Below are 20,156 nucleotides of genomic sequence, written 5' to 3'. Positions count from 1 at the left end.
TACAGGTCCCTGCTAGACATAATAATAACTCCTTTACATCAGCTCAAACATGAGTATTACTTATTCCCCTTGGCCACGCCTTCCAAGAATCCAAGCAAGAAAGCCTTGTTCACCGGCGATGACACCTTGTTTGCGTTGATCTCAGTGTCCAACTCGGATGGCGCACCAACTGGGGACAGCGAGCTAACAGCCGAAGAAGGAGCTGAGGGCTTGTTTACTGAAGAATGAAGGGCGGGCTTCACAGCAGGCGATGTGAGGGGAGAAACGGGCCGCTTGCCGAACAGCGAGAGCAGAGTCTCTTTTTGGGCAACAGTCTGACTCGGCCGACGGTCGAAGTTTGCTTGTGCAGGTTTCGTCCCTTGACCGTCGTTTGGAGGTGGACCAGCCGTTTGCTGACTAGGGCCATCGTTATCTTTACTCCGCGTTGGTAAAATGTTATCCAAACTAAGGTTATCGGAGCGACGTAAGATTTGTGGTTGAAATGGCTTCGATGGCTCAGCGGCCTTCGGTTTGTTGGTGCGAGGCTGTGAGGAAGCTCTGGAAGGAGGCTTGGGAGATCGAGAAATCACTGGAGTTGGAGAGCTTTCTTTCCTCCCAGACTGCGGTCTCGACAATATGGTGATTGGAGATGCAAGAGGCTGCGTCTGTCGATCCTTATTCTTCCGATTCGACCCATTCTGCATCTTCTTTACTGGCCCTCTGAAGTTCGGCTCGGGGTGAGTGACATTCGGAGCACCCGACGCAGCACCCGACGCAGTGGCAGAAGTGCGCGGGTCCCCCTTTGGCATCGTACTCATGTGAGATGCAGATCGCTTGGGAGTGCTAGGTTCAGCGCGGGACCGTTGCAGAATTCGCTTTCCTGCTGGGGAAACAGGCTGGGCCGAGAGTTCAGCTGGCGCAGATGGAGGAGCACCCTTAAGAAGGCCGAGCAATTGGTCCTGGTGGTGCAATGTTTTGGGCTTGGCCATTATCGTTTGCTCGGAGCGCTGTACCAGACTCGGGTTTGATGGCTGAGGGCTTCTTGTGGAATTATCCTTGAACACATTCAGAAGCGCTAATGAGTGGCTGGTAAGCTTGGGAGGAGGTAGATTGCTGGCTGGGGGGACAGTTGCGCCTTGAATCTGCGGAGCGTGAGCAGGCTGTGAGAATTGAGGGTCACCGGTTTGCTGATACGGTGCAGGCGCGGGCGCGGGCCGGTGTGTTTGGCTAAGTGCGTGAATTTCAGGTCCGTGGCGGTTCTGGAATTGTGGTAAGCCATGATATCCAAAGGGCGGAGATGGCTCATTGCTAGCATATGGGTGTGTGGACATAGGTAAAGACGGAGGAGCGGTGCCATGATAGGGCTTTCGAGGGATCCGTGGCAGATTTTCTGGTTGATCAGCTTGATTAAACTGCTGAGGAAATCCTGGAAAGAAATTCGGTGCCAAAAGAGACTCGGGTTGATGCGTTGGGGGATGAATCCCAGAAACTGCATTTGGATGCGTTGCTCTATCAATTGCAGGGGCCTGAGGGGTAGGTTCGCGAGAAGAGCCACTCCTGAGTAATTGCAAGAGAGCATTAGATTTTGAAGTGTCAGCCTGGAGGGTCGTAGAGGGAGCAAGTGGATTCTGCGCAGAAAGAGAGTTGATGTTAAGCAGTCGTTTGAGGTGAGAGGATGCGTCTTCGGGTAATGTAACTTCGGGTAGGTCACTAGGAACATTCTGCCTCGTTGGCCGATTGTTGATGATAGGTTGAAAGGCTTCGTCCATAGACATCTCCCCTTCCACCTGCGCCAACTGTTTAGCGCCATATGGTTCTGTCTTTGCGACGAGCCTCTTCTGCTGTGCGATCCACTTCTTGAGCGGGTGCATGAAAGGTGCAACCATGTAAAATTTGTTTGCATTCGCGACAGCCAAACTCTCATCATTTGGCTTGTTCTTCTTCATCAGGGTCGGCAGCTCCGACAGTTTGTACCATTCGATTTTACTGATTTCCTTTCTGGTGCGAGGTTCAAAATGGGTATCCTGGGGCACACCGCGGAAAACATATAGGCGCATGTGCTGTTCTCTCATGGTAATCTCGATGAATTTGACGTTTTCATCATCCTTCACCAGCCCAGCCTGTCGAACATCAAAGCCCGTCTCCTCGTAAACTTCGCGGATGGCACAGTCAAGATCCTTCTCACCCTTGTTGATCTTACCACGGGGGAAACTCCAATTGGCACCCTTCTTCCACCCCTTCACCAGTACGACTTCATCCATATCCTGGTTTAGCATAATAGCCCCACGCACAGGCACACGGGTCTTGTAGGCAAGAAACTCCGAAAAGGCCGTGATGTGGTGATAGTGAGACCATTGTGACATGAGCGGGCAGTGCTGAAAGATGCGCAACGCGAAAGCTTTCAGCGACAACGAGGGAAGTGCCGGGTCCAACGGCCGAATGAAATCCTCGTAGAACCATTGCGCTTCCTCGACTTGGAAACAGATCCGCTCGACGGACTCCAACTCTTCGCGGGGTAAATTTATGATGAAGCGGACACACAGGTCATCCAGCCCTAAACCCAGGGGTCGCAAGCATTTAGCATCAACCTCATTATGGCTGCAGTCGCCATCGACGCCTTGCGCGACCGGAGCGCGGACAGAAACACTTACAGTCCTCCAGCTGCATCTTTGTTTCTGTCATATTGTCCGACGTCTTCTAGCATTTCAACACAGCCTTTGGTCTGCTTGAAAAAACCTCTCTCCAAAACCAACAGCGTGGAGAGGATGACGGAGATGGAGGGGGGACAGCACACCAGTGACGCAGCTTCGAAGAAGGGTGCTTGGCAATAATTGCCAGCCCGGAAGCGTACTGTTGCTCAAAGAGATTGGAAAGGCCTGGCAAGAGCAGACCAATTCAATTCTGTGTCTATCCTGATAAAAAGAGAAACAGGAACAGGGTATATGACAAGAAAGAAAGTTGTGGTATGTTCACCTTGCGCTAGACAGTCGATGGGAGTGTTGGGCGACAATCATCAAAGGGAAGAGCCGAAGAGGAGGAGCTGAGCTGGATTAACAGAAAGCCCGAACCCCAGAGGGCCTGTGGCGCAGTCAGTCAGTGAATCTGTTTACGCCACCGCTGAACTTGCTTTCCATGACTTATCTGAGTTCTTCCATGTTGTGCACGAGTGACATTGTGGCTGATGCCGATCAGCAGACCAAAATCTGGGAAAGAAAAGTAAGGATCATCTGTGCTGGTGCCGGTGGACAAGACGGGATGACGTTTTCTTGTTCATGTGAAGGGAGTAAAAAGAAAGGACATTATTTTTAACAGCAGACGGGTAGCAACCATATAGAAATGAATTCTTAACACCAGATACAGCTCAGCATAAAAGAAAAACCGGCTTATATCATGCCCAGTGTGGCCTGCTACGTCAAATTTCCAAAAGCTTAATTTATCTTAAACGATATAATCGGAGCATAAGATTGGGAGTTTTCGCCCGTACACCCACCTCTTGTACAAGGGAGCAACATCACGCCAGCACTCTTTGCTGAATTTCATTCCATCTGGAAGCGGAAAATTTATAAATCATTTCGCATCATTTCTCTTTCAACATTGACCTAAGCGCTCGGTCTAGCATTCAATCGCACCCTTATTCTACTTGTTCTCAGAGAAGCAATGTCGGGTGCTCTGGTATCCTTGGTCGGCAAGAGGATCCTAGCAGAGTCGGCAAGAAATCATTTCGGTCAAGAGGTAGGCTTAATTTGATGTTATTGACGAGATAGGATTCTTCTTTCAATGGTCAGACTCGCTCCTGCTAACGCAATTTTGCTCACAGGATCCCTATTTCGAGGAAGTTCCGGCTTCGCGCCTGTCCCGTGCCTTTGGAAAGAAAACACAGAAGAGACGCAAGGCCATTCCTCCTGGCCTGTCCGATAACGATCGTAAGATCCTCACCCAGGTGAAACGCAGGGCGTATAGACTGGACTACAGCCTGTTCAATCTCTGCGGCATTCGCTTTGGCTGGGGCAGTGTCATTGGGTTGGTTCCTTTGTAAGTTCAAGGTCCGACGTATAATACCTCGAAGCACCAATGCTTACACCTGTCTCAGTATCGGTGACGCCGGCGATGCGGCTCTCGCCATGATGGTCGTGAAGACTTGCGAGAACGTCGATGGGGGCCTACCAGCACGTCTTCGAATGATGATGCTGATCAATGTGTTGATTGACTTCTTCATCGGCCTTATTCCATTTGTGGGAGATCTCGCAGATGCCGCCTACAAGTGCAATACGCGGAATGCGGTCATCCTGGAAAAGCATTTGCGGGAAAGGGGAGCGAAAACTCTCAAAGCCCAAAGGAGAAATCAAGAAGGAACTGTTGATATGAGCCTGCCGGAAGAATTCGATCGATACGATGAGAGCACCGTGGGTGAGCCGCCCCGGCACGATGACCGCGCGCATACAGGTCCTGCTAAGCCTAAAGCCGCCAAACATTCGCAGAGTAACCGGTCCCAAAACAGATGGTTTGGAGGAGCATCACATCGGGAAGACGACTTGGAGACTGGAGTGGTCGACAACTCAAGAAGTAAAAGGCGAACGTAAAGGGCGTCCTTTTCCTTAGTCATTCGAACTTGTGTTGTGTTTCCTGTTGAGGCAATGCAGAGTTGTAATCTTTAGAGTCTAATATTCATAATTTTAATAAGATACTTCAGGACGAGACCTAGTGCAGGCGTAGCATAGTTCGGCTCCCTGACGGACTTCCGAATTGCCAGCGGCACCACCCATAATGATTTGACCGTCTTGATTCAGCATGGAGCCCCCGCAGAAACTGCATCGAGGTACGTTAGCAGGTACTAGAGATGCTTGGAGCTTGCTTGCAGTCCGCGTCACATTGGCCATAATGCCGGGGTACTTTTCACCCTGTGTCTGAACGTAGCGCATCATGAGTTCGTCGATTGACAAGTTCTTAGTAAGAATGTTTTCCGAAGGCGGCTCGTCTGGGATGATGATCTTGGCCAATTCAGGAAAGAAACTCGCGTAGTTTTGCACCTCAGCTTTGTACAAGTCCCGCAAAGGAAAGCTGAACTCGAGGCCAAACGGCGACATTCCATCGCACACCTGCCAGGTAATAGCTGAGCCACGTCCTTTGGCCACATTGGCGAGAGTCTTGGCCGCGAGTCTAGTATCCGAATCTCCCCATACCACTCCTCTACACTCAATTTTCTTCGCAAATGCGACGACGAGTCGGGTAATCAAGATATAATCAACGTCGACTCGGGATGTAGCGGTTGTAATGGAAGCACGGAAGGCATCCAGACGGTCTTTATCCGACATAGTGGCATCGTCTGTAAAGCCTTCGCTGGAAAACTGTGAAAGGACATCCTGAATACTAGGATCCAACTCGAAAACATTGTGAAGCGAGACCCGAGTGAAGGAGTGCGAAGGGAAAGTCTGCTGAAGCAGGTCAAACCCTTCATCGTGCGGTGGGCTTGAAGTTGAGACGGTCGAAGGCTCTATCACGAGCACATGAAGTTCAAAGCCTGGGGAGGGATGGGACTTTGCGCGCTCGTGTTGAATCTGAGCATTCAGAATGTGCAACAACACCGAGGAGGAGGTGCCATATGAGAGCGGAAGCAGCAGTTTGCATGGGCCAGTTCTGGACATATTTCTTCGAAGACGGTAGTTCTCCATGCGCTTAAACACTTTGAAATTCACGAATCTTGCATAGCAATCCCTATATAAAGAGAATTTCAGTCAACATTTATCCACCCCACCTTGGAGAATCTCTGAAGGTCAACCATACTGGCAAAGACGACGGCATCGCACCGTCAATATGGCCTCCGCATCGGCGCAGTCCACACAAGGGTCTGTCAGCTCTTTTCCAGGCATTTTGATATTGCTTGCCTAGCTTCGCGTTGAATAGATCGGGCAGCAATAATAGTATACAGGCCGTGACGGCGAGAAATTTCCCTTGTAGAGGCAGAAAGTCGATGGCGGTGCCACTACAGGCACAGTATGATTGGTGGGACCGTCAGTACGCGGCTTCCCCGGTCCCAGTGTAGCCACGATGGCCCATGACCAATTTAAAGCCGTTTCTATCTAGTCTGCGAACTATCTACGGGTAAGCTCCAATTCAACTTCCATTGAAGCTACTCTGCCAGAAACCAGAGAATTCCAAGTCAATCCTCTTGGAATTCCAACTGAAGATTTGATACAACATCGACAATTCGGCTCTCAGTTGGATGGTTCCTGGTCGCGGATAAACTCCTCTCGGAATCTCGGTGGCCTAGTACGCCTGTTTGCTGTGATCAAGATGAAGAGCTGGCTCAGGGCATTGAGCCTGACTGCATTTCTGGCAGGTGGAGTGCTTGCAAATGAGGTGGAACTGGTGCGCGCATGTTCAATAACTCCTCTTTTTTTTTGTGTCTGACAGAATGGCTCTATTAGACTCAGGATGAAGCGCACCGACAACGTTGTTCAGGGATGTACGGTCCCAAGGCATGGGGTGGCAGCGTGGATCCTTACATCACAACCAAGTTCGTTCAAAGTACCGACGCAGGCGACGGCGATCCTCTTGTCAGTGTTGTTATATTCGAATGGAGCGATGAGAATTTGATCGGGAGATCAGTATCCGACAATCCCGAGGTATGTCTTCTCCAAACTCATGACCAAAAAAGGAGTCGCTCCGCTCACACATACCTTTTAGATCAAGGAAACTATTTGCGATCGAGCCAGCGTTGAAGCGAAGCTATGCGAGGAAGATCAGATAGGGTCCTTTATATTGGCCGCCAACGCAAGCGATGCATCACACTTCCCCATCATCTCGAAGGCAGTACATCTCAAGAATCCAGCTGCAATCAACTATCCCATCAAAAAGACCGGATTCTATTGTGTCAGCACGTATGGATACTCTGGGAAGGACTACAAAGCCGCTGTTGAATTTAGAAACGCATATGGTGAACTTCCGGCTGCGCAGATTGCCAAGCTGCCGTTCTACGGCGGTTTGACCATTGTCTACGCTGTTGTTGGAGTGTAAGTTTTGGGATTGCGAGAGCTCGTCATATCGGTTCGAGGGTGTACTGACATGACTGGGATAGGTTCTGGGCATTCCTTTACGTTCAGAATCGTCATGACATACGTGGGTGCCATTCTTGCTTTATGACGCTCTATTACTGATTTTCACCAGTGCCTGTGCAAAACTACATTACCGCTATTCTTGTTTTCCTTATCTTGGAACAATTGATGACCTGGGGCTTCTACGGTAAATCCACTCATTGGACTCCTACAGAGTTTGTCCAGGTGAAAGCTTGATTGTCTGACTTTTTTTGCAGATTTCCAAAACCGTCATGGCTTGAATGTCGGTGCGAAAGTGCTGATGGTTATCGTCGCTGTCCTAAACGCAGGACGTAACTCCTTTTCCTTCTTCCTTCTGCTCATCGTTTGCATGGGTTACGGTGTGGTCAAGCCCTCTTTAGGTCGGACCATGGTCTATGTCCGAATCCTGGCCATAACCCACTTCGTCTTCGGCGTCATCTACGCTGTTGCAAGTTTGTCAATCACTCCCGATAGCGCCGGCCCGCTCGTCCTCCTGATCGTGCTCCCACTCGCCGGTACTCTGACCGGGTTCTATGTGTGGACTCTCAACTCATTGAATGCAACCATGAAGGACCTGATTGATCGGAAACAGAAGGTTAAGGCGATGATGTACAAGAAGCTGTGGTGGTGTATTCTGGGTAGCATCATCGTCATCTTCGGGTTCTTCTTTATCAACTCGTTTGCATTCGCCGGTCGTAGCGAAGCGAGCTTTGTGCCAGATCACTGGAAGACCAGGTGGTTCGTGCTCGACGGATGGCTTAACCTCGTATACTTGTTCGATATCGCGTTTGTCGCATATCTCTGGAGGCCTACTGCCAACAACAGACGATTTGCAATGAGTGATGAGGTATGTCCTAGATACGGCTTCCGTACCAATCTCTCCCCTACGTTAGTGAATACTGACTTTTGTCGCAGCTTGCACAAGACGACGATGGGTTCGAGATTCGGTCTTTCAACAGTGTATTGGACGACGAAGAAGCTTTCGCAGGCCCTCAATCGAACTCCGGCCCGGCAACCCGTCGCGAGCTGTCGCCAGTACCTCCTAAACCCGTGCCTTCTGCTCCGCGCCAACGGGAGTCTCTCGACGGAGAAACCATCTTTGCCGTAGGCGAGGACGGAGACAAATGGTCTGATGACGAGGATGATTCACCACGAAACTCGAGTGAGAGACAGAGACTCACGTCTCACAAATCAGACTAATGGCTCTGTCATGGAGCAGGGCAAAGTCTTCTCTTTCAAGCTGGACAACCGATGGCTTGTGTTGTAGCAGAGTGCATTATTTTGTGTCTTCGTGTCTGGAGAAGACGAGTCAATATTATACAAATTCAGGACTTGGAGGCTTGATCTCCAAAGATCTTTCCGTTTTGTCTGCGACTGTTAAAGGCATTTGATGGCGTTTTGGCCGATTGGTGTATTATAGATTGGCTTTGCGAGTTCCGACAGTTACGATTATGGATTAATTGAGTCTTCTTGTATCCTTCTTAAATCTACTTCGCTGCGTAGCATTATCGACAATTCTAGAGACTATACTTGGAGGGTAAAAGCAGCGGATTTGTTGGAGAGAGACTGGTATAGAGTTTCCATGCCCGCCCGCCCTAAGCAGCTATTTACTTATCTACCTACCTCGGCCGCCATCGATTGTCTATCCTTTTTTTGACTCACACTCGGAGAGTCTCGCTGCCAATGATGGGCAACAATGATCAAAACACCCAATCTGCTGGCAGTCAAGAAGCCCTCGTCGACGATGACACCAAATCACAAAACACACAAGATGAATCCAGTATCAAAAGCAGCCGCGCCCTCGCAGCCTCCCTTGTGAGCCAATGCCGCAATCTCCTTGACGAGATCGACACGCTCCAGTCCATGCTCTCCCGAACCCTACGCAACCCGCAGCTCGTCGAAGTCCGCTCGCTCAGATCCAACGTCCTGTCCGAGCTACGGATGCTCGAAAAACTCGCCGGCAAGATCAATACCGTCACGGCGGCCACAAGCGCGGAAGACGGCGACGGGCCGGAGTTACGGCTTCTGCATGCGCTGCGGTCGTCGAATCTACCCTTCTACGAGGCGGTTTGGAACATCGCTAAGAATACGTGCACTGGCTTGGTAGCTTTTGGGAAGCGGTTTTACTGGGATGGAGCGGCGGGTGCGGGGGAGGGCGGGAAAGGGTGGACGAAGAAACGGCCGAGTCAGGATGTTCGGAAGAGTGTCTTTGTGGATATCGTGGCAGATAACGGTGAGGAATGGGTTAAGGTCTCGACCATTTCGGAGACTCGGTTGTTGTTTGAGATGGCTAAGAAAGGCTGGGAGGCGGATTCGGACGATGATGAAGAAGGGGAAGAGAGGACCGTGTTACGAAATTACGACAATGATGAGTATGACAGCGGGGACGACGACGACGATGAAGTTGAGCTCATCAAGTTGGCGGGCGATATGAGGAAGGCTGCCAATGCTACGCGAGTCAGGTACAAACATCCTCGGCTGCGATTTGTGATCCCGAAGATTGAGGAAGGGCAATGCCCTGAGATTGATGATCTATTAAAAGTGGTTCGAGACTATGGTATCATAGTGAGCTGTGGGGGGGATATAGCCAAGACACAGGCAGTGAACGGTGATGAGCCCAAAGATGCAGCAGTTCAGGAAGACAGCCTAGCTCATTTGCTTCCCAATCACTTCGCACAATTCACTCCAGTGCTGAATGTGGACTGCACACTGCTGCTGGCAGCAGTTTCTGATCTGTCGCATTACAAGGCCGTAGTCCTATCTGCCAATCACCATAAGGCCATCTTTAGGCAGGTCGAGGTGGAGAAGCAAAGGCCGTTGCTGCCCACGGAGCTTTGGCCAGCAATGACTGGACATGAGTTGATCTGCACCACGGAGGCTGCAAGACGGATGCGGGAGATAGTCGATACCATCGGTACCGATGCCGAAAAGAAACGCGCAGAGCTTCTGATGGGACATCCTCCTTACGAGGACTGTGACGTAACTTCTCTCCTCCATAAGTTTCAAGAGCTTTCGGATTATGAAGTGCCTTCTGGGTGGCGGATCCCTATCAAGACGGTTGAGTCGAAATCCGTAATCGAATCAGCAACGGATCAAGGAATCCTCCCTCCAGTGTCGCACCAAGTCGCGGGGATCTTGTCAGACATCAATTACAGTGTGTTCATGTACGGGTGGGTCACAGGAGTTACGACCATATCCAGCAATCGCACTGTCGTCAAGCAAATTGAGTCCACGATCGAGGAACACAGAAATGGCGATGAAGATTTGGAGGGACCACTTGTGTGGGTGTGTGACACTGCCAGAAGTTTGGCAGGTAAAGACAAAGACCGGAGAGTGTAGGCTCACTCGACAGGCTCACCAGAAAGAAGGGATACAACCCTGACGAATTGAACCAGTTTATGATGAGACGTCTTTTCCGCTCGGCTTCATTCAATCCACATCACGTGTTATCACTTCTCAAGGGATCTTTGACTCTCCTCTGGGAGCCAGAAAACTACCTCCTTATCGGCAGTAGCCAGCATGTTGTACCGTGGGTTGTATTCTAAAATGGCGGTTCGACCACGGTTGGTCAACCTGGTCATTGGCTGCAGAAGGGAGTTGGCATCGGGTGTTTGCTGCAAGTCCCACACGAGGACATCCGTGTGGTCGCCAGAGCCTCCGATAGCATATCGACCGTCCGGAGTAAAACACACATCTCCTTGGCCCAAGGGTTTCCCTGTTGTCGAAACGGGGGCAGCGCGACCAGGAGAGCCGTTCTTGCCGACTAAGAAGGCCTTCAGGTTGCCTTCAAAAGCATCAAGAACGAAATGTCCATGGTAGTCGGTGCCAACAATCAAGTGTTTTCCGTCATTAGAAAATTCAAGCCGAGTCCAAGCCCTTCCCCTGGTTGAGGGTGTGTATCGTTCCTCATATGGTGCAAGATCAAATGTGGAAAACGGAGCCTTGTCGTAATTGCGGAAATCGTACAAGAGCACAGACGACGTAGACTGCGATGCAATTGCGATGACAGAGGCAGAGGGATCAAAAGCAACCAGATACGGCGTAGCCAGCTTGAGTTTTCCTTGGGCGTTCCTCGAGCTCAGGTCCCAAAGCGCAATGGTATCGTCCTTGGAGCATGAGATGAATGTGTCGCTGCCAGGAGAAAGGGCCAAGCAAGTCACTTTGTCGGTATGACCTGAGAAATAACGAACGTAGCCCTCATTGTGAAGGTCAAGTAGTCGGAGAGAATCTGGCTAAATGTGAGTTCCCAGCCCATTGGCGACAGTAAAAACACTCTAGATTGACATACCATCAACCTTTGTACTCGCGTGCAGAATCTGGCGAGAATGGTGCGTGAATCTCGCTAGGTGTACTCCATATTTCTTGCTTGGTACTGATTTCGTCGATTTCCCCTCCTTGATATCAAACACCTGGATTGTCTCGTCGTCGCCTGATGCCACCAAGTAGTCGCCCTGGTCATCGAAGTCCAATGATGTAACGTAGTTTGAGGGTTCGTGCTTCGATCCTTTGAAAGCCTATATATTTCAACAAGAATCCGATTAGTTCTCTGGGTCAGCTGGGAGACAGTCATCACCAAACCTTTGCAGGATGAAAGCTACGAATGATATCAGACACCTTCTGAGACTGCATAAGAGCTTGTGGCTGCGACTGCTGTGCCAGCTGCTGTGGTTGCTGTTGGCCCTCCGCCATTATTTATGACCAAGGTTGTTGCCGGTTCTGAGTGACCCGAACGCTATGCAATGTGCTGTAAGTGCATCCACGGCGCGTCCTCTTCCTGCGTGGTGGTCCCTGTCCTATAGCAGCCTCTACGGTTTTACTTCCCCGACAGCGGAATCAACGAAGAGAGCTTGCTTCACGCGTTCTGGCGGCATCTGGCGCGTCTAACCGACGCTAGGCGGAAAGCTTGTTCTTCCGCTCCGGCGCTTAGATAATGGCCGATTGTCAATCCGATAGTCGGAGGCATTGACAGGATTGGGCCAATCAACAACACGGAAATGCCACAGTACATCTCACATTTGGGCTGATTTGCGACTATGACTGAAAAAGGTTCCTGACATTCTTGACGTTACTTCCATCTTACACCGTTCATCCTCTTTCACCTGGTCGCCTTGGAGCTCGGAGGAACAATATATCAGACGGAATCTGTAGCGCTGACACTTGCTGCTACACCAGTGTAATTGTCCGCTCATCCTCCCTCCTGGCGACCATCTCCAATCTTGCCTACTTGACTCTATCGAACGTCTTGTTCGTTCTGTTTGTTCACTATATTATCCATCGGTGATCATGTCGACGACCACAGGGTATGCGGACCTTCATCTCACCTATACACTCTATACACACATGGCAGTTTGCGCTGACATGATACGCATTGCGCTGAAGTGCGTTCATCGCAGGAGGTATCGCGGCATGTGGAGCGGTGACGGTCACTCACAGCTTCGAGACGGTGAAGATTCGGTATGCTTATCTTCTTTTGCGTCAACATCATTACCACGGGACGGCTATGACTGATCTCTCTCGGTCATCAGGTTACAACTTCAAGGAGAGCTCCAGTCGAAGAGTGATGCGGTGAAGAAATATAGAGGTGTTTTCCATGGTGTGAAGGTCATTCTACAGAATGAGGGTCCTCGTGGATTGTTCCGGGGCATCGGCTCCGCAGTATGTGATTCTTCAACCCTATGGTCGGTTCATGGTCGCTGATTGGGTTGGGTTTAGTACATCTACCAGGTCTTGCTGAACGGTTGCCGTCTGGGCTTCTACGAACCATTGCGAAAAGGCATCACGACCGCCGTGTACAAGGACCCGCAGGTCCAATCATTGGGCATCAATGTGTTCTCGGGTGCGGCTTCCGGCATTATTGGCGCTGCTGCCGGCTCCCCGTTCTTCCTGGTGAAGACTCGTTTGCAGTCATACTCTCCTTTCCTTCCAGTTGGCACCCAGCACAAGTATCGAAACTCCTTTGATGGTCTGCGAAAGATCTATACATCTGAGGGTGTCGGTGGGCTATATCGGGGTGTCGGTGCAGCCATGGTTCGCACTGGTTTCGGTAGCTCTGTTCAGCTTCCTACATACTTTTTCGCGAAGCGGCGCTTGATGAACCATCTCGGCATGGAGGATGGACCTGCCCTTCACTTGGCCAGTAGTACTGCATCCGGGTTTGTGGTCTGCTGTGTTATGCATCCTCCTGGTATGTTTGATGAATCCTTTCTCGACCGTGTGATGGCTAACATCTTGTCCAGACACGGTTATGTCCCGGATGTATAACCAGACGGGCGATCTTTACAAGGGAGCTTTCGATTGCCTCTTCAAGACTATCCGGAAGGAGGGCGTGCTTGCTATTTACAAGGGCTATTTTGCACATCTGGCTCGTATTCTACCTCACACTGTAAGTCGTTGTCACCCGCAGCCCGATACTAAACTTAACCGCGGGTTGCTGACTGTTATGTAGATTCTCACTCTCAGCTTGGCTGAACAGACCAACAAGTTGATGCGTAGGGTCGAGGACCGGTTCCTCCCTGATTCGATCAAGGCACAGATCTGAGCCGGCCACTCTTCTGTATGGCAGTGGCGCCCTTGGTACAATATTGAAAATGGGCCACTGGTTTGTTATTTTCTCTGCATTGGCGATCGGGCATAAACTAGCTCGCCCGGGCCGTTTGGGTATATACATTGGAGGCGTTTGCCCCTGGTTTGTCCTACCGAGTTGCGGTATGGTTCTCTGTAAATATCAGCCATAATACGTCGTTCTAGACATAAACTGTTTCCTATGCTTGTTCTCCTGCCTTTTCCTCCATGTGACATCTGATGACGCGCGGCTTCTGTTGGGGATCATCCCTGCAACCCGAGTGTCTTCAGCAAGCTCCGATCTAGACGCACTTCCTAGAGTTGCATTTAACCCTAGGTTGGAGGGGTGAGATATTTCGTCCTGCGGTGCCATTCCGATACTTCGCCAGCGAGCACTTGTTCCACGAATTTCATTCACTGTGAGATGTTTTGGAGGCATTCCGTGTTGTTGAGTGGTGGCATACGCTGGCTCCTGGTTATTGCAGGTGCTTCCGATCGTGTCAATATTGATTCTCTATACGTGGTGATGAGCTGGGGGGTTGGGGATACTTCAGGCTGATACGTCAAATGGTTTTATATATCGCGGGAACTCAACAGCCGCCAGGATCATACAGATCCAAATATTAACCAACGATTGTTGGTATGTGAGGACAATCAGGTGAATTCCAACCAACTAGAGAAAGACTATGATGATGGTGCAACAGAACTTTAAGCCAACCCGACATCAATAAGGCATTCAGCTGCAGTAAGTCATGAATATACAAGTGAAAACGTGTCAAGATAGGAATTTGCTTATATAGTTAATAAAGGTGAAGATCTACAAGCAATCCGATGTGGTGTAATGGTCAACATCGCTGTCTCTCACACAGCAGCTCGGGGTTCGATTCCCCGCATCGGAATAGCAATCTTCTTCTTTTTGCACCTCCCCGGAGGATGTAGTTTCTAGTAAATCTTCACGAAGAAAGTATTTTATTTTTGTCCATGTAGAGAGCGGCCCTTAGGAATTTCTGTGATATCATTGTACTCCAAAAGGGATTGAAAATCAGATGTTGGTTATCTGATCACCACTCATATTCAGACTTCAGTATCCGGGCCTCGGGAGTTGGAACTTGGAAGTTGAAACGGGCTTAGGAATCTAGGTACTTACACCATAGGTTCCATGTGGCTCAGAACCAGGGGAATGGCAACCAATTGGGGCAGCAACGGCATCCTCCTTCATGAGCTGCTTCACAATCCCTGGCTAGGAACAGAGTTAAAAGAACCGCTCGTTGCTACAACAACCACTCCGATGTGGTGTAATGGTCAACATCGCTGTCTCTCACACAGCAGCTCGGGGTTCGATTCCCCGCATCGGAATTCACTTTTTGCGTATACATTTTTTTGTCCCCTCACTATTGTATTCATACGATTCTCACATAGCTCCATTTGCCTTCGTGCACATCGCAGAGCATATATTTGACTTCGGACTGACCGGCCTAACAGTTGGCCCAATGAGATCCATACACAACTCTCCTTTCTCCGATGCACCATGATATCCAGCATCTTGGACCACACTTCTTGGTCCCGGGAATCATACCCTTCACCTCACTAACGGGTATGCAGAAGGAACCAATTAACCTGCGCGCTTTGAGGACTTTAGTGGCCGGGGCCTAGTAGACAGGCATGATTGATATGTGAATCATGTTCCTACCCGCCTCCCGCATCGACCACTGGATATCTTCTCTGATCTCGTCCCAGTCCCTAGATTTGTCGAACGATAGAACGAAGCCACGCAGATATATCGGCCTAAGAGTTTGAAGCTACTAGTGCTGGTGCGGTCTAGAGCACTGCCGGATACTGGCTACCCTGGCCGTTGTTACCACGAGAGCATCGAGCTTCTCAATCACATGAACTCCAGCCTTCTTGTGGCATAGTAGAATACTACCGAGCACCCGACCGTTGAAATCTCAATCGACATATGTGGCCCAGTCACGACCCATTTCAAGCCAGTTGGACAAGAAATAGATACCAAGCCTGTGGCTATCCCGTCTAACAGTGATTTCGAATAGGCGATACTGCGCCGACGGTCACAAACCCATACACACACAGGAGTGAGCCTGATGTAGACGGAGCAGAAAGTACATGAGATGCCCAACGTCAAGGTTGGGACACTGTCCAGAGTGCTAGGTATGAGAACGAGCATTCAAAAAATGACAAAAGAGCGGAGTTGAAGATCCCAGTGTCTAGCAGATGGTAGGTGGTCGACGTTGATTTAAAAGCTCAAAAAAAGATCGTATTCCGATGCGGGGAATCGAACCCCGAGCTGCTGTGTGAGAGACAGCGATGTTGACCATTACACCACATCGGATGGCTGTTGAGAGATTGGCGATTTTTGGCCTCATGTTCGGTCTAGGAATAAATTTTGGAAATGCTTGCTGATATACCAAAGAATCAAATAGTGAGGACCAGATCCATAAGATTGACTCTCAATGTAGTCCCCATCAAGCAGGTAGCTTGATCAATGTTCTATCAGCATTGAGTATTGCCAATTCACATTCGATTAGCTTTTGTAAGGATCTCTAATAGCTACCCAGTGCGCTACTATATGGATCTGGATTCGCGAGTTGCCTGGCAACTCGCGGTAATGTTGGTCTTTGGCCTTATGGTATACTAGTATCCAACTAGCATTCTTATAGCTCTGAAGGTAGTATTGCAACCATTTGTGTATTCCTAGTTGTGCTTTGCATTCCCCGGTTACAGCATGATTGAATCGTATGGTGGATACTTCCATCTGTTGGCTACATATGGCCCCCTACTCTGTATTCTTCCACTCGTCAGAGAGACCAGCCCAACAGCAATAATGCAGAGCTGGTGTTTCTAACCGGATTCTACCGGTAGCAGAAGTAGAAATTCCATATGGAGGAAAGAAGTAGTAGAAAATCAAAAACCATCCGGAGAAAAATAGGCCACTGGGACGTACTCTGTAGTATGTATATGCATGCACTTCGATGGCAGATTTAAGTCCCAATACATGGCATGATGGATGGGTATTGGAGCGGGGCAAAAAAAGAAAACACTTCCGATGCGGGGAATCGAACCCCGAGCTGCTGTGTGAGAGACAGCGATGTTGACCATTACACCACATCGGATTGTTGTTGGTAGAGAAACCTTATTAAGCAACATGGGCTAATTCTACTTGGTGCTTGAATAGGTAGAGATTGATGGTATATGATAATGAGTTTAGAATGTCATTAGGTCCAGGGCCTTACCATGTTCTAGAAACCGGTCGCCCAACCATAGCCAAGGATGGTTCGCGCATTATCGAACACTTTGAGCTTCCAACACAAAGCGAGAGAAGAAACCACGGCTTAAATCCATCGCATTCTAGACATGCTCTACCATAGACAAAGTAAGAATACCGGCGTGGTATCCACAGCATTTATTTCCTCTTAGCTTGACAGCCCATAAAATGACATTCATCGGGTTCAGTGACGTGCCGGACCAATGCAGAAGTAGCCTGGGGCTCTGGCCTCTGGATTGCTATGCAACACAGTCTACTTATTTGGAACATCAAATCGAACATTCGAACAAGACACCAGGAATGTTGATTAAAGGGAGTGGGTAATTGGATGTATATCCGTATATCCGCTACCAAAGCCCAAACCCTTGCATGTTGTCTCCAGACGATTGGGCTTTTCTTGAGTTCTAGCTTCTTGACGCGTCGCGTCCACTCAAAGCTAGCCTAAATGGTAAGGACATTTATTCCGTCGGGATGATGATGAATCCAAGAAAATAACGGAACTCAGCTTATGCGATGATTACAATCATTTAAGCCGTCTTTTTCATCATTATCACTTATGGTGAAAGAGAGCGTTTCCCAAGCCACCAGGTGGAGAATAATAGGTCAGGGCAGGAACGTAGGGTTAGATGACTTGCATACTGTGATTGTTAAGTGTAACTAGGTGATATTCCAACTTTACACTCTGACAAGACTTATTGGTGTGTATGAGGTACAAGAGACTATCAAAGCCATGCAGAAAAAAACAGACATAGACATCCGTTGAGCCAGCTGATCTGGTAAGTAGGATGGGGTCCAATGTGGTGAGTAGGTGCTCTAGTGAGGGCCTTGTACGCTCAGCGAATGAAGAGCGCGTCCGCGATCTGATAAGATAAATTTTGCTGGACGCGCGATACGAACTATTATTGCTAAATTTCTTGAGTCCTTATTACGGACTACGGAGTGCTTATGCACTTCCAACTGCAAAGATCTGGAATGTGGATCGTAATAAGACCTTGAGTCGCAAATCTCATGACTGTTTTGAAGAGTGGATATCAAATATGCCGGAGAGACTTCGAGGGCAGTGGGCTGATGGATCATGGACCCCAAGAGGCAAGAGCAAGACTGCCTAGTGTGAGTCCAGAATAATACGGAGCTTTCAGTACCAAAAGAGTAAGAGGAGCATGTCGCTGCCTGGGAGGTTTGGCGTTTTTTTGTGCCTGGAAGACGCGACGCCAAAAAACAAACCATACGTAATCAAGGTCTTTCCGCCAGCCACCAGTCTCCAAAGGCGCGCCAAATCACGTGCGACGTGACTTAGCCCGTCACGCTAAGAATCACGCTCCCCGTCTGCAGCAAGTATTTCTGTCCCTCGTCCTCCCCTTCTGGCAGACTTGCTTCTTCCCCGTCTCATCTGCTCAGCTCAGTATTGAAGACTCTCTGTGTCTGTGTGATCAATTCGTGTTATTATTTCGTCTTCACATTCCCTTAGACGTCTAACAAAATGACTGCTCAGGTTACCCCTTCTAAGCAGGTACGTGATGTTACGTCGTTTGCCTCCCACGGGGAGACGCGACGGTGTATTTTGCATATACTAACATTGTGTTGTCTATAGGCTGCATCTTCGCTCGAAAACCTCAAGATGAGCGACTCGCCTGTGAAGAAGATCAATTTCGGCGTTGCCGGCAAGGAGAACGCGCCGTCAACCACACCTGTCACCGACGCGCCTGTCAAGAAGATTGTGGAAAAGCCTACCGAAGCCTCCACTAAGATTGCTGCCATCAAGGAACTCGAGGCCAACGAGCCTCTGCTGCAAGAAAACCCTCACCGTTTTGTCCTCTTCCCCATCAAGTATCATGAGGTGAGTGTCACGTCCGCCACGCGTCACGCGTAAAGTGGTTTCTTTCCGATCTGCGGCCACCGTTGTATTCCATGACGCTAACATGTTTGGCGACTTTGCAGATCTGGCAAATGTATAAGAAGGCCGAGGCTTCCTTCTGGACCGCTGAAGAGATTGATCTTTCCAAGGATCTACACGATTGGAACAACCGCCTGAACGATGATGAGCGCTACTTTATCTCCCACGTCCTCGCTTTCTTCGCCGCCTCTGATGGTATTGTCAATGAGAACCTGCTTGAGCGCTTCAGCAATGAGGTGCAGGTACCGGAGGCTCGCTGCTTCTACGGCTTCCAGATCATGATTGAGAACATCCACTCTGAGACCTACTCGCTTCTGATTGATACCTATATCAAGGAGCCCAAGCAGCGTGCTTACCTCTTTGATGCCATTGATACCAGTATGTTGTCATTATACTTTTCGTAAACCGATGAATACTAACAACTTGCAGTTCCTTGCATCAACAAGAAGGCTCAGTGGGCCATGAGATGGATCTCAGATAAGGAGTCGTCTTTCGGCCAGCGTCTTGTGGCCTTTGCTGCCGTCGAGGGTATCTTCTTCTCCGGATCGTTTGCCTCCATCTTCTGGCTCAAGAAGCGTGGATTGATGCCCGGTCTTACCTTCTCTAACGAGCTTATCTCCCGTGACGAGGGTCTGCACACTGACTTCGCTTGCCTGCTGTTCTCCCACCTCAACAACCGCCCTGACAAGAAGGTTGTGGAGGACATCATCGTGGAAGCTGTGGCCATTGAGCAGGAGTTTCTGACAGATGCTCTGCCAGTTGCTCTCCTCGGTATGAATTCCAAGCTCATGTGTCAGTACATCGAATTTGTTGCCGATCGCCTCTTGGTCGCTCTTGGAAACAAGAAGTACTACAACTCTCCCAACCCCTTCGACTTCATGGAGAGCATTTCCCTGGCTGGTAAGACCAACTTCTTCGAGAAGCGTGTTGGTGACTACCAAAAGGCCGGTGTCATGGCCAGCACCAAGAAGGATACCAACCAGGATGCTGCGAAGGACACAAACGCAGGAGGTCTCAGCTTTGACGAAGACTTCTAAACCGACCTTTGAACGAATTATACCCAGCTGTGTGCCTATGTTCAGGGTCCTTATAGGGTCTTTGGCTCCTGCTACCTGATGCGAAGATAATTATTTCCTTATTTTGTTTTTCTGCGTTCTTGATTATGGAATGTTTTCATGGGATATGCATGGGCATGGCGTTAGGAACTGGCGGACTTCTCTCTTTGCGTTTTTCTTGTACCATCAATCTTCTGTTCCGAGATGCTTGACGTGTCATGTGTTTGGACAGATGAAAATGTATTTAGTGTGAAAGGATATCCCTTATACATTACGCCTGGATAACTCAATATGAGTATTTTGGATAATCACAA

The 20,156-nt window shown here is 49.4% G+C and overlaps 9 protein-coding genes and 4 non-coding genes across 13 annotated transcripts, besides 1 other annotated feature; 7 read left to right on the top strand and 6 right to left on the bottom strand.

Annotated features, from left to right (window-relative positions):
* Positions 1-56: 56 nt before the first annotated feature.
* Positions 57-3,519, bottom strand: ACLA_015480 (decapping enzyme complex catalytic subunit DCP2; the record flags this gene model as incomplete). Its single annotated transcript, XM_001274531.1, has 2 exons — positions 57-2,577; positions 3,470-3,519. The coding sequence occupies 2 exons, from the start codon at positions 3,517-3,519 to the stop codon at positions 57-59; spliced, it is 2,571 nt and encodes an 856-aa protein (XP_001274532.1).
* Positions 733-757: a microsatellite.
* Positions 3,520-3,636: 117 nt separating the features above from the next.
* On the top strand, positions 3,637-4,559 carry ACLA_015470 (DUF4112 domain-containing protein; the record flags this gene model as incomplete). Its single annotated transcript, XM_001274530.1, has 3 exons — positions 3,637-3,711; positions 3,797-4,011; positions 4,070-4,559. The coding sequence occupies 3 exons, from the start codon at positions 3,637-3,639 to the stop codon at positions 4,557-4,559; spliced, it is 780 nt and encodes a 259-aa protein (XP_001274531.1).
* A 93-nt stretch (positions 4,560-4,652) lies between these two features.
* ACLA_015460 (uncharacterized protein) lies at positions 4,653-5,846 on the bottom strand (the record flags this gene model as incomplete). Its single annotated transcript, XM_001274529.1, has 2 exons — positions 4,653-5,691; positions 5,761-5,846. The coding sequence occupies 2 exons, from the start codon at positions 5,844-5,846 to the stop codon at positions 4,653-4,655; spliced, it is 1,125 nt and encodes a 374-aa protein (XP_001274530.1).
* A 424-nt stretch (positions 5,847-6,270) lies between these two features.
* ACLA_015450 (putative integral membrane protein (Ptm1)) lies at positions 6,271-8,252 on the top strand (the record flags this gene model as incomplete). Its single annotated transcript, XM_001274528.1, has 7 exons — positions 6,271-6,345; positions 6,405-6,602; positions 6,664-6,989; positions 7,055-7,095; positions 7,144-7,218; positions 7,289-7,899; positions 7,968-8,252. 7 exons carry the CDS (start codon positions 6,271-6,273, stop codon positions 8,250-8,252), a joined length of 1,611 nt encoding a protein of 536 aa, XP_001274529.1.
* Positions 8,253-8,738: 486 nt separating this feature from the next.
* ACLA_015440 (uncharacterized protein) lies at positions 8,739-10,391 on the top strand (the record flags this gene model as incomplete). The annotated part of the gene is made up of 1 exon (XM_001274527.1): positions 8,739-10,391. One exon carries the CDS (start codon positions 8,739-8,741, stop codon positions 10,389-10,391), a length of 1,653 nt encoding a protein of 550 aa, XP_001274528.1.
* Positions 10,392-10,501: 110 nt separating this feature from the next.
* On the bottom strand, positions 10,502-11,741 carry ACLA_015430 (WD-repeat containing protein SWD2; the record flags this gene model as incomplete). Its single annotated transcript, XM_001274526.1, has 3 exons — positions 10,502-11,280; positions 11,341-11,566; positions 11,631-11,741. The coding sequence occupies 3 exons, from the start codon at positions 11,739-11,741 to the stop codon at positions 10,502-10,504; spliced, it is 1,116 nt and encodes a 371-aa protein (XP_001274527.1).
* A 594-nt stretch (positions 11,742-12,335) lies between these two features.
* On the top strand, positions 12,336-13,590 carry ACLA_015420 (putative mitochondrial oxaloacetate transporter (Oac); the record flags this gene model as incomplete). The annotated part of the gene is made up of 6 exons (XM_001274525.1): positions 12,336-12,352; positions 12,432-12,506; positions 12,578-12,707; positions 12,765-13,236; positions 13,289-13,434; positions 13,498-13,590. 6 exons carry the CDS (start codon positions 12,336-12,338, stop codon positions 13,588-13,590), a joined length of 933 nt encoding a protein of 310 aa, XP_001274526.1.
* Positions 13,591-14,440: 850 nt separating this feature from the next.
* ACLA_015410 lies at positions 14,441-14,512 on the top strand. The gene has a single exon. It is a non-coding gene; the product is annotated as a tRNA-Glu (tRNA).
* Positions 14,513-14,748: 236 nt separating this feature from the next.
* On the bottom strand, positions 14,749-14,989 carry ACLA_015390 (uncharacterized protein; the record flags this gene model as incomplete). The annotated part of the gene is made up of 2 exons (XM_001274524.1): positions 14,749-14,853; positions 14,936-14,989. 2 exons carry the CDS (start codon positions 14,987-14,989, stop codon positions 14,749-14,751), a joined length of 159 nt encoding a protein of 52 aa, XP_001274525.1.
* ACLA_015400 lies at positions 14,898-14,969 on the top strand. Its single transcript has one exon. It is a non-coding gene; the product is annotated as a tRNA-Glu (tRNA).
* Positions 14,990-15,888: 899 nt separating the features above from the next.
* On the bottom strand, positions 15,889-15,960 carry ACLA_015380. Its single transcript has one exon. It is a non-coding gene; the product is annotated as a tRNA-Glu (tRNA).
* A 709-nt stretch (positions 15,961-16,669) lies between these two features.
* ACLA_015370 lies at positions 16,670-16,741 on the bottom strand. Its single transcript has one exon. It is a non-coding gene; the product is annotated as a tRNA-Glu (tRNA).
* A 1,632-nt stretch (positions 16,742-18,373) lies between these two features.
* On the top strand, positions 18,374-19,824 carry ACLA_015360 (ribonucleotide-diphosphate reductase subunit RNR2; the record flags this gene model as incomplete). Its single annotated transcript, XM_001274523.1, has 4 exons — positions 18,374-18,403; positions 18,485-18,730; positions 18,832-19,165; positions 19,217-19,824. The coding sequence occupies 4 exons, from the start codon at positions 18,374-18,376 to the stop codon at positions 19,822-19,824; spliced, it is 1,218 nt and encodes a 405-aa protein (XP_001274524.1).
* Between the last annotated feature and the right edge of the window lie 332 nt (positions 19,825-20,156).

Source organism: Aspergillus clavatus, genomic scaffold (assembly GCF_000002715.2).
Source record: "Aspergillus clavatus NRRL 1 1099423829795 genomic scaffold, whole genome shotgun sequence".
NCBI classification, from domain to species: Eukaryota; Fungi; Ascomycota; class Eurotiomycetes; order Eurotiales; family Aspergillaceae; genus Aspergillus; species Aspergillus clavatus.
The sequence above is the reverse complement of the archived record's forward strand: the minus strand, read 5'-3'. Positions and strand labels throughout refer to the sequence as shown.